The sequence below is a fragment of the Aspergillus piperis genome (assembly GCF_003184755.1).
Source record: "Aspergillus piperis CBS 112811 unplaced genomic scaffold BO85scaffold_3, whole genome shotgun sequence".
NCBI classification, from domain to species: domain Eukaryota; kingdom Fungi; phylum Ascomycota; class Eurotiomycetes; order Eurotiales; family Aspergillaceae; genus Aspergillus; species Aspergillus piperis.
In genome coordinates, this window is record NW_020291593.1 from 1763723 (window position 1) to 1775860 (window position 12138).

A 12138-nucleotide genomic window follows, 5' to 3' on the forward strand; every position below is an offset into this window, starting at 1 on the left:
ACGACTACACAATTCACGGTAGCCAAAAGTCCTACAAACAAAGAGTACGATCAGATACAGGACCTAGATACACTAAAAACCTCATCTACTGCCATCAAACCACCAGTCTTGGTGTGATGATGATGAAGAAGAAGAAGAAGACAATAATGAGGAGATGATGCCTAAGGCACACAACAATAGCGGAACTACCGGAGAACACGTAGCGCGTCGACTACCATACACAGCAAGCGACTCGCACAAGTTAAAATGGTATTGATTGAAGTGCTGTAGATTATGGGATGGAAACTACTATTCCTACTATCATTGATGCTCTCGTATGATGGACAATATTTTAATTTCCCAATTGCTCTACCACGACAGCCCTGCACGGCACCAAGAACACGCGAGCCTCAACACTCACAAAATACGATGCTCATACCACGAGAAAGCTACAAATACACAATGGAAAGATGTGATCATTTTCGACCGTTCGTATTCATATCGGATCGCGTCAAGGTCGCACGATCCTCTTTAGCCTATGGCACCAGCCGAAGCGTAAAAGGCCGCTATGATACAGAAATTCAACCACGACCACCAGCAGACCAGTAGTGGACGCGTGTAATAGTAAATAAAATACGACAAAGCAAACCCAGACCCATGATACTTGTAATAAAAAGATCAAGAACACCCCAACGTCCCAGTCATACCATGAACCAACCCGAAAAAGCAACCCGTCGCGTCACTGCTGCGGAAGGACAACTGACGCGCCGACCGCGCAGGATGGCTAAAAAGAAACAAGCAGGAAAATAGAAAAGGCGTTTAACCACCGAAACCGTAGAGGGTACCTAAAAGATTGCATGTTAGACGTGCCGGACATGACCAAGCCAGAACAGATAGTACTTACGGCCCTGTCTCTTAAGAGCGTAGACGACGTCAAGGGAGGTGACGGTCTTGCGCTTGGCGTGCTCAGTGTAGGTGACGGCGTCACGGATGACACCCTCAAGGAAGGTCTTGAGGACACCACGGGTCTCCTCGTAGATCATGGCAGAGATACGCTTGACACCACCACGACGAGCGAGACGACGGATAGCGGGCTTGGTGATACCCTGGATGTTGTCACGCAAGATCTTGCGGTGACGCTTGGCGCCACCCTTGCCGAGACCCTTTCCACCCTTTCCACCTGTAGAGACGCGTCAAGTCAGTCACTGTCGGTCGTGTAGACAAGCATGGACGATCGAGATAGATAGACCATGATGAGAAGTGATGAACTTACGGCCAGTCATTGTGAAGGTTGTCTAAAAAGTAAACGGAAATAAAGTTGAATTAGAGTTGAGGGTGAAGATGGTGGAGATAGTTAAGCGTTTTAGAGTGAGATGGATGTAAAAGGAAGAGGGCAGAGAGCATCCATGGGACGGGAGATATTTGTATAGCAGAAGGCGCGCCGCGGGGAGGGCGTTGGAATCACACGCTAGAGGGCGGATCGACCAATCAGAGCTCAGGATCCCGGCCAGCGGACTGATCTGGCGGCAACGTGACCGGGCAGGGATGATTCCGCTGGGATGAGACTGATTCCCATGGGAATGCTCCCAACCACCTAGATCAGCAGTCAGAGAGTGTCAGGGACATTCCTGTCGATGGCCATGAGCCTCTCCAACAGGTTGATAGGATCACATTCCGGGCCTGAGGTTGGGATCAAGGTGAGGCAGGGGCAGCTTCTAGATCCGTGATCCTGGCTTCCTATTGGCTGGCGGGCACTAGGGCGCTCGCTTAGCGCTCCGAGCAGGCAGAACGGGGACTGACCGCCTTTGGGCACTTTTGATTTTCCCAGCGAAAAGTGAGTCCCGAAATCACGGCTTATGGTGTGCTGCTTTCCGAACACTTTTTCGATCAAAGGAACGGCACGCTAAGGCCCCCTCCCTTTGCTGGCAAACCCAGATCACCACCCACCCTTTCGCTTACTACAAATACCTCTCCCCACCCGCCTCCTCCATCCTTCTTCCATCTCCTCATCCCGTCCACCCTTATCTATCAACCTTCATCAACCTTCCATCCTCAACGTCATCTTTCCATCTCTAAAACAACTAAATCCATCAAACTTAATCCACTAAGATGGCCCGCACTAAGCAGACTGCCCGTAAGTGCAACCTCACTGTCCTTTCCCTTCGTGTCGCTTGACCGCGTCATGGTCGCGACACCCGTGTCTCACTTGAGGAACATCACTAACTATCATCTCATTATAGGTAAGTCCACTGGTGGCAAGGCTCCCCGTAAGCAGCTCGCCTCCAAGGCTGCCCGTAAGGCCGCTCCCTCCACCGGAGGTGTCAAGAAGCCTCACCGCTACAAGCCCGGTATGTATACACTCACCATCCCAAAGTGGCAAAGTGCCTAGTCGAACAGTCAACTAACAGTCTACCAAAGGTACCGTCGCTCTGCGTGAAATCCGTCGTTACCAGAAGAGCACTGAGCTCCTGATCCGCAAGCTGCCCTTCCAGCGTCTTGTTCGTGAAATTGCTCAGGACTTCAAGTCGGACCTCCGCTTCCAGTCTTCCGCCATCGGTGCTCTTCAGGAGTCCGTCGAGGCCTACCTCGTCTCCCTCTTCGAGGACACCAACCTGTGCGCCATCCACGCCAAGCGTGTCACCATCCAGTCCAAGGACATCCAGCTTGCCCGCCGTCTCCGTGGTGAGCGCTCTTAGATTTACTTCTAATGAGTCGGTTCTTTTTTCTGGTTGGGAAGGCGATAACGGGGTTTCTTTTTCTTTAATTTTCATGACTACTGGCGATACATGATGGGTTTGCGAATTTCAATGGGTTTCGGCACTGGGTTTTCGTTATTTCTTGCTGCGCAATAAATAGTAGCTGCCGATTCAGCGGCTGGGTGGAATTGATCATGGGGACGCATCCGAATATGTACATTAAAGAAAGCTTTTATTCGACGTGACTTCCTTCGGGAGCGCCACCGGATGGCATAGACGCGAAATGCAGTATCTATGAAACAATCCAACCCGGTTTGAGATCGCGATGTTGTACTCTTGTAGAATGCGTAGACTAGTGGCACGGTCGCAGCCTAGTGCTGCCTGCTGTGGGTGGCCGCACACAGTTACTCCCGGTCGACCACAGTACTACGGCAGATCTACGCTGCATGGTTGATGGACTTGAAGGTTTATTTAGTAGTTAGCAGGAGGCACTAGTGATGCTGCAGGGCTTGCGTTCTTTCTACATAATGAATAAGTGTCTGAATGTGCGACCGTGTGTGATATTTTCAGCAATGTAACGTCGGCATTCAATGCTTGGATTCTTACCACCGTTTCCGTTACTTCCTGTACGCACTCCTTATCATAATGTTGCAATGGAAACGAAGATTTCCAGATTATCTCTGATATTCGACCAATAAATTCCCATGGCCAACTGCAACATACCGAGTCAAAATCGGATGACGACAGCAAGAACAGCGGGTGATTTGTGGCTTTATTTGGTACACAACCGAATACTGCCTGCGGCTTACCGGTTCGCCACAGTAAGGGGGTTAGGGTGTCTGGGTATCGAGTGGGTGATATTAGCAGCAAATCGCAAATTATAGAGTATTCGGGTTATGGCAATAGAGATCGATGTGCTTAGTTTGAAGGATAATGAAATATGAATCTAGATTAAAACAGCAGCTTCTTTTATTATTATTATCGCGACACGGACGTTTCGCGTCTATTCTAAGTAGGGTCGAGAGTAGAATGGGTAGTGGCAATCCCTGTTCAGAGCTTGAAAGGACTGGGAGATGGTTCGCAATTCAAAGGAATGACAACGGGTATGTGCAGCTGTCTTGCAGAAAATACGTAGGTTTCCTCTTTTCAGTTGGATTTACGATGGCGTATCTCTCATATGGGGATTTCCTACAAAGGACTACGTCGCCTGTGCATTGCTGAACCGAAGTATCGTTCCCTACGTCCGAGCCTGCAGATTATAGAGCAGGGGAATTAATCCCTATGAATGGTAATATTTTCTCGATATAATCTCCGGGATATTCTCTCGAATATTCTTCATTACACTGGGGCGCTTAACAAGCGGGCAAGGATCGCCAATTCGCCACCACAATCACCAAATCTTGTCGGGATGCGATGACCACCATTTTAGTACCTCACCAGTATCCCTCCCATACAGCGCAACGATAGCCACAAAATACTTGAACAGCAGTTATGCGAATAATATGCAAAAGGTTATATACGCGTGATTAATGATGTGCTTGCTGAAGCTTCCGGCGAACAGTGATCATCATCGGAGAATATAATTGGAAGGCTCGAGGACAGGTAGGTTGACTCCGGGCCGCCGGGTCGCAGCATCCCGTCTATCTGCAGGTTCGTTGACTGGCTATCCTATACAATTGGCTTTGGTACCATGGGAGAGAAACGATTGTGATGAGATGGGCAATGCTGAGGTTAGGAGTTGATTCAGATGATGATGTTGGATGAACTCGAGTTGTTGGAGAGTACTGGATGCTTGGTGTGGTCGACGCGGTCGTTATCAAAGTATCTTGTCAATCAAGTAAGTGGTCAGTGTATGTGCCTTTATAGGTGGAATAGGATAGGCTGCTCATCTCGATGGTAAGAGCGTCGATCAAAACCCCGATAACTTCATTTTCTTCCCTTCGTCTTCTGGGACCATAATCAGTAGTCTGCAGGTAGGATGTTGTAGTTCAGCCTGAAAGACCATGACGTTTGCTCGGACGCATATCGGGCGGGGCGGCGGGGACAGACTTAACCCGCATCATAGGCAGGTTGGCGGTAGCACGGATAGTAGCGTGTTTATGTATGTATGGCAATTCATAGAAGTATTAATGGATGTTGGCGATAATTGCATCTCAATAGGGAAGGAAATTGCTAGTACCATCATCTCCTCCCTAAGGATCAGTGAAAGCTGAATACATAGTAGCGCCGATCATGAATTGAATTGCTACTAGTTATACTCCGTTACCGTCGGGCCCGTCACGAAGATATATACAACCAGCGTCAGATCACTACAGTACTACTAACGATAACAAAGAGACTAATTATGTTTCATATACCCTACAATGAAAAACTACATAGATGTCACTAAGCCTGACTGATTAGTATTGCCTAAGGCACCGAGAGGGTCTCGGAGAAACCTGACATGGCGCACATACTGAGTTGTGCCGAACCGGGGTAATATTCCCCTTGCGCGAGGCACGCTGCTTATCCAGCAACACCAACATTGATATTCTGACCACGAGTATTACTTGTGGGGGAACATCACAACATTATCTTGGACATACAGCACACCAGTAACTACGGCGCGTTTCTCTGTTCTGCATTGGCAATGAGCCAAGTTAGTTGCTTGATTGTTACCCACACACCATGCCTATCTGTAGGTAAACCAGCACGTTCACTGCACATCGAGATCGCGATGACTTCTGCCCTCGGAACATGCTGAGACTCCGAGTCAGGGTCTGATATAATATGTGTCCAGAATCCCCCAACCCCGCTCGCAATAGAACAACTGTTCATACTCCATAGGTAGCCTGGGTGATGGATTAGTCTGACTTCGGTGATCGACATATCCAGTTGGATCAACATCATTATCGTTGCCATGATTCATGGTCAAATTGCGGTGACTTGAATTTAGCCGATCGATCAAACTCTTCAGCTGAGCAGCACGAAAACTCCCCGTATCGAGATATCACCGGCTATGACCGACACGCAATCGGATAATCCAAACTCTGAAATCGCGCTAGGCTAGTGATCGTCTACAACTAAAGTAACTTCATCTCTCAAAGCCAATGATATCGTGCTACCCAGAATATTGCACCTCCGCTGACCCAACAAGCGATGCAGATACCCGATAATTCCTACGATAGGCCCAACAAAAGAAGTACGAGGTAGATACATGCTGCAGAGAGAGACCGGGGCCGGAGTTTCATTCGGGGCATAGACCGCGTCTACAAACCAGGCTGCCTGAAAAAGCAACAAGACCACAGCTTGATTAGATTGCAAGCGCGACTGCCCGAAGTTTGATACATCACAATCACACACGATGTGCGCGATCGGAGCCTGATTTAGCCCGTTGTCGGAATTGTCGCCATGTCCCACCTCGTAATCCATCGCACGAAAATAGAGGATCAAATATCGGTCAATGCAACCCAATATCAGAGCAACCGATACCTGTCTCAGATTCGCCCATATCACGTACTCTTATAACCAACATGCAGGTGCCTCTGGGGCTGATGCGGTTCGTGCATACGGCCCATGACTTCAAAATTGATTGTTCTCCGTAGTTCATCGGTCTCTCTTACCATTTATGCCAGACATTAGTAATCATTACTGAATCACTCGCATTGCGTGAGACAAGATTCATCAGCTCCTCAAAGCAAACCTTAAGGGAGTGGGTCAACGGAATGACCGACAGATCGCGACCTCGGCAGACTTCTTGATATGAATCTTGATTGAGTGATCAGCGATATGAACTTAGTCTTCAGATAATGCGGTGAATCGTGTCATCTGTGCCTGGCTATAGTGGCAGCCCTCCCATGTTTAACGATGGAAAAGCCATGCAATTTTGAAAAGGTCAACTCCTTGTTAGCAAGGATTCGTTATGACTCCTGTCTCAGGAGTCAATATCAGCACTACGATAAGTAGGACAATAAGTAATGTTGACCGGCAGACTAGCTGGTGCCTAGCCTTGTCACACACTCAGACAGTCACACGGTCCACGAATGACCCTGGGATCAGACGACGTCGGACATATCACCCAAACGAGCGGATGCGTTGACGCTGTGCAGATGACTGCTGCATCGCTGGAATTATGCCGTCGGAATCCCTCCGCCAGCTGGACCTGCCCGCCTTCCAATCTAGGCAGGCAGTGGTCCACCTAGGCCAAAGCAGGATTAGTGATCCATGGATCATCTGCCTTCTAGAAGCCACACTAACCACAAAAAGGCCAATATGCGACTGTGCATAAAATCTTTGCTTATCAACTTTTTGTTTGTTTGTGTGGGCGGTGAGAACAGACAAGAGACATGAAGACAGAAATCAACCGCCACTAATCTTGGTGATCGGCATCTTTGCAGCTCCAACAATGGGCTTTTCCTGTCAACTCTGAACGACTCTTGTTCGGCAGTTTTTACCGGAACTCAATCTGACCTACACTCGGGCATAAGCCCGTAGCTATCAGTCCTCTTCGCAGCAAGCACTGTCATGTTACGTGGCCTGGAAACAGGGAGTCTAGAAGGTGTCTTTCGCGATATCGTTTATCTCTCTGGACCTCGGTAAGTTTCGCCCCTCGACAAAAGACAGCTCGAGAAACTTCCTACCCAACGGTGGTGACGCCCCACTATCGGACCTGAACTAATCGAGAAACGAAATTGCGAAAGAAATTATTTCGAATGACTCCTCCTGCCACGAGGTCCGCAGATTCGCCCATGGATCCTCAGCCGCCTGGGCTGGTTCGGTCCACCTCAGCCGAGCCCGATCACTCTCGAAGCCTTCAACACGGCCTCCACCTCGAGCTAATGCGGTGCATAAGTCCGGACTAATATGCAGACATCGGCTGCATGGCCCCTTTTCCGTCTCGGGTGGGCTGTGCTTCCCTGGGTCGAAGGGCCTTTTGCGCACCTCGTCTCCGTCCGCCCTGATTGAAACCGGTGCTGATCCCGAGGCTAAATGCAAACGATTAGTCGTAAGTGACGCCGCTTGGCGCTCGATGGGGGTGGGAAGGAAACAGAAATTTCGTGGACCCCGTTTGATTTGTATATATAACCAGGGGTCCATCCTCGATACCCCCTACGGAGGAGACTTTTGCAACCTTGTTTTAAGGTAGTGATCAGCCTGGTTATCTTGATCTGACGTCTCCGGCCGTTGAGATCATCCCCCTACTACATCCAGACCAGCACCTTATTACGACATATTTCTCGACGCCCAATTACACCTCGGCTCTCCCGCTTGTTTACTAAACACCGCAACCATTTCACCATCACTCGTACTTATCCCCCCGCATATCGCAAGCAGACTTCGGCCCTCCCATATGGCAACCGAGAAGGGGGATAGCGGGCCCTCAGTGATTGAGGCGCCTGAAAGTCGCACCATCCCGTTCTGGCGTCTACTCACCGATCAGGGTGTGGTAACCCAGGAGATCATCGACTACCACTATCCTGGCTCTGGCACGGATGAGGATCCCTATGCGGTAACATGGCTTCCTAATGATCCTCGCAACCCGATGCAGTTCAGCGCGGCCAAGAAATGGTCTTTCACTATGGTGATGGCCCTCGCAACCCTGGCTGTTGCCCTGGTCTCGTCCGGATACACTGGTGGTGTCCTTGAGATTGAAGAACAATTTGGAATTGGCACAGAAGTTGCAACGCTCGGTGTTTCCCTCTTCGTCCTCGGTTTCGCAGTTGGTATGTCTTTCATATACCTGTGCAGCCCTCCACATACAGCTAACATATAACTAGGCCCCTTGCTATGGGCCCCTCTTAGTGAGATGTTTGGCCGACAAATCATCTTCTTCTTTACGTACATGGCTCTTACTGCCTTCAGCGCAGGCAGTGCCGGCTCGCAAAACACATGGACCATGATCATTCTCCGCTTCTTCGCTGGTTCCTTTGGGTCGTCTCCCATGACCAATGCAGGTGGTGTTATTGCTGATATGTTTGCTGCCAAGGACCGTGGTATTGCCACGAGTCTGTTCGCTGCGGCGCCTTTCCTCGGTAGGCTCCATTCCTGATCTCTCAAGTCTCATCGCCCGCAGCTAACTTAAGCACTGTAGGTCCCGTTCTTGGCCCCATCATTGGCGGATTCCTGGGAATGAATGCGGGATGGAGATGGGTGATGGGCTTTCTCGGTGCCTTCTCTGGATTCGTCTGGATTATTGGTTCTCTCACCGTTCCTGAGACTTATGCGCCAGTGCTTCTTCGTCGCCGCGCCGAGAGACTGAGCAAGCTCACTGGTAAGGTGTACCGGAGCAAGCTGGACATTGACCAGGGCAAGACGACAATCAAACAAGCATTCAAAACCGCCCTGTCCCGTCCTTGGATCTTGTTGTTCCGTGAGCCAATTGTGTTCCTGCTGTCTCTTTACATTGCCATTGTCTACGGTACCCTGTACATGTTGTTTGACGCCTACCCCATTGTCTTCCAGGAGTACCGTGGCTGGAACCAGGGAGTTGGCAGTCTGCCTTTCTTGGGTATCATGGTTGGCATGCTTGCTGCTGTCGCCTACAACATCTGGGATAACAAGCGCTATATCCGGGCACAGGAGGCGCACGGTGGTTTTGCCCCCCCGGAGGCCCGTCTACCCCCCTGCATGGTGGCCTCTATTGCTGTCCCGATCGGTCTCTTCTGGTTCGCATGGACCGATGCTCCGTCCGTTCACTGGATGGCCAGTATCGCTGCCGGTGCTCCATTCGGATTTGGTCTGGTTTTGGTGTTCCTGAGCAACCTGTCTTACCTGATTGACACGTACACGATCTTTGCCGCGTCTGTCCTGGCGGCCAACTCAGTCATGCGGTCCATCTTCGGTGCTGTGTTCCCCCTGTTCACCACCTACATGTACGAGAACCTCGGTATCCACTGGGCTACCTGTGTCCCGGCTTTCTTGGCCCTTGCCTGTGTGCCGTTCCCTTTCCTCTTCTACAAGTACGGCCCTGCTATCCGCACTCGTTGCAAGTACGCCGCCGAGTCCGACGCCTTCATGCGCAAGATGCTGGAGCAGCTCGCGAAGAAGCCCGATCCCGAGGAGGAAGTTATCGCGGAAGAGAAATTCGACCGTACTGAGGCCCCTGCTCCTGGGGTAGAGGCTGACGACTCCGACTCTAGCACCGAAGCACACATGCCTGCGGCCCATCGCACTCAGAGCAAGGCTTCGGTTCGGACAGCGAAGCAGTCGCTCTACGAGGGCAACCCCTATGATATCGACCGGGTGCACACCCGCGAATCATTCAAGCAATGAGTCTAGTCTCCATCTGCGGGACCCGACTCAACCATACATTTACTACCGACCTTGTGAATAATCTTTAGTACTTATTATTACACCCTCCTCCACACCTACACCCTCGACAGTTCCACATTTTTGTGGATTGTCAACACGAGATGCGAATGATGGCAAGAAGAAAAAGTCTGTGAATTGTTAAATGACTTGCATGGTGATATACCCAGTTTGATGTTTGCTTTGGCATTTCAGTTCGCATTAGCATGATAGATGGCGGTGATTTTTTATTGAACGCATACGGGCCAAGCAGCCCTACCAGTGATATAATGAGATAATTGCAATATATACTCTATATACTACGACTCTGATATTGTTCTATTATAAGCCTGTCAGCAACTAGTAGTCAACAAAAGTTAAGCCTCCCCGGATAAGTGACTCCGGGACGATCGCTATCTCCGACGACCGATCGGAGGGAGATAATCTCTCCCCGATCCTCGGCTACCGCGGGCTTATGCGCTGCCGACCCTGATAGCCTTTTGAAACTTTTTTCTCCAGGGCAGTGTTAGATTTCGTCAATCTGTTACTTCTTCCTTTTATTTTCCATGTCAGCCTGAATTTATTCTTCAAGTGATACATCTCATCGGGCTTCTCGCTGGCTGGTGGCTAACGCAGCAAAGACGTGGCTGTTCTGCTTCCGGACTAACTATTTACTTATCGCCTTGCGCCCGTCGAGTCATTAATTTATCCTCCCTGGGGGGAAGTCCGTCAGCAAGACAATCCACGACTCGCCTTTTCTTCGCAGTCCCAACTTCTCCAAACACTCCCTCCCTTCTAAACATATTCGCCCATATCACAACACTTTATATACATTATTACCTCCTTCCTAGCGACCTCAACACCCACCAAAATGAACAACCACCACATCCTCATCCGCCGAATACAACCACTCCGGGTCCTCCGACGCCAACCACCACGAAGAAACCTCTCCACGACCCCCCGCAGCGCAGAACCTCACCACAATTCCGTTCCTGAGAAACCCCACCCTCCAGCGAACAACCCACAGCCGGCTCCCACAGTGCCTGGTCCGGTCGCATCGACCACCGCCCCCGCCCCCGGATCGGTATCCGCATCGCGAGCATTCATCCAGAGAATCCAGGCTGGCCCCGTTGGACGAGTGGCGCGAGCGTATGCGCGTGTGCAGGAAAGACGACCCTACCGGACGCAAGTGATCAGTACGATCGTGGTGTATCTGTGTGGTGATCTGGGTGCGCAGTTGTTGTTTCCGCCGGATAATGGTTCATCCCGGGAGGAGCAGACGGGAGATCAGAAGGAAGAAGCAGGGAATAACAGTGGAGGAGTAGTTGGAGGAGGGTATGATCCGTGGCGGACGGTGCGGCATTTGACGGTAGGAGTGGGGAGTGCGATTCCGACGTATAAATGGTGAGTGTCGCGGTAGTTATATCGTGGGGATTGCTATGCGATGTGATGGCTAATTCAGAGGCGGAATTAGGTTCATGTTCCTGCACCACAACTTCAACTACTCGTCCAAGTTCCTCTCCATCCTGACCAAGGTCTGCGTGCAACAGGCGGTGTTCACTCCCGTGTTCAATACCTATTTCTTCGGTCTGCAGTCGTTGATGACGGGCAAGTCGTTGGAGGAGACCTTTGAGCGGCTCAAGGTCGCTCTGCCGACGAGTATTTCGAATAGTGTGAAGCTGTGGCCGGCTGTTACGGCTTTCAGCTTCATGTATGTGGCGCCTCAGTTCCGGAGTATCTTTTCCGGTGTCATTGCTGTTGGGTGGCAGACGTATTTGAGTTGGTTGAATCAGAAGGCTGCGCGCAAGGTCGAGGCAGAGAGGACGGCGTCGGTGGAGGTGAGTGCTGGTGTTGGCGCGGTGGCTATGAAGGCATAATTGCCATCCATTCTTTATTTTCCTTTGTGTGATTGATACAACTTCTTGATATCCCTGCGATGTATTGGCGGATTTGGTTTGGATATAGATATAGACTCCCTCGGTTATGGATTAGCCGGCAACTTGTTTAGAAGAGTGAGCAAGCAGTACATAGATAGACATGAAATAGAGATCATTAGCAGAGATACCCTCGTCAACAATTGAGACATGACAAATAACAATAAGAGAAGAAAGAATACATAATATTAATTAATTCATGGCCTGATCATCATATGACGTGAGAGGATCCGAGCGCCCAGACCCGAACTTTGGATCTCGTC

General features: G+C 50.2%; 4 protein-coding genes across 4 annotated transcripts; 3 read left to right on the forward strand and 1 right to left on the reverse strand.

Annotated features, from left to right (window-relative positions):
• Positions 1 to 449: 449 nt before the first annotated feature.
• Positions 450 to 1593, reverse strand: BO85DRAFT_446517 (histone H4). Its single transcript, XM_025659521.1, has 3 exons — positions 1253 to 1593; positions 884 to 1159; positions 450 to 824 (listed from the first exon to the last, which is right to left on the reverse strand). The coding sequence occupies exons 1-3, from the start codon at positions 1260 to 1262 to the stop codon at positions 799 to 801; spliced, it is 312 nt and encodes a 103-aa protein (XP_025519287.1). The 5' UTR covers positions 1263 to 1593; the 3' UTR covers positions 450 to 798.
• A 518-nt stretch (positions 1594 to 2111) lies between these two features.
• hhtA (histone H3) lies at positions 2112 to 2496 on the forward strand. The gene has a single exon (XM_025659522.1). The coding sequence runs from the start codon at positions 2162 to 2164 to the stop codon at positions 2366 to 2368; it is 207 nt and encodes a 68-aa protein (XP_025519288.1). The 5' UTR covers positions 2112 to 2161; the 3' UTR covers positions 2369 to 2496.
• A 5508-nt stretch (positions 2497 to 8004) lies between these two features.
• Positions 8005 to 9926, forward strand: BO85DRAFT_456887 (MFS transporter; the record flags this gene model as incomplete). Its single annotated transcript, XM_025661480.1, has 3 exons — positions 8005 to 8377; positions 8432 to 8686; positions 8746 to 9926. 3 exons carry the CDS (start codon positions 8005 to 8007, stop codon positions 9924 to 9926), a joined length of 1809 nt encoding a protein of 602 aa, XP_025519289.1.
• A 584-nt stretch (positions 9927 to 10510) lies between these two features.
• Positions 10511 to 12000, forward strand: BO85DRAFT_446523 (Mpv17/PMP22 family protein). The gene is made up of 2 exons (XM_025659523.1): positions 10511 to 11345; positions 11416 to 12000. The coding sequence occupies exons 1-2, from the start codon at positions 10813 to 10815 to the stop codon at positions 11816 to 11818; spliced, it is 936 nt and encodes a 311-aa protein (XP_025519290.1). The 5' UTR covers positions 10511 to 10812; the 3' UTR covers positions 11819 to 12000.
• The last annotated feature ends 138 nt before the right edge of the window (positions 12001 to 12138 follow it).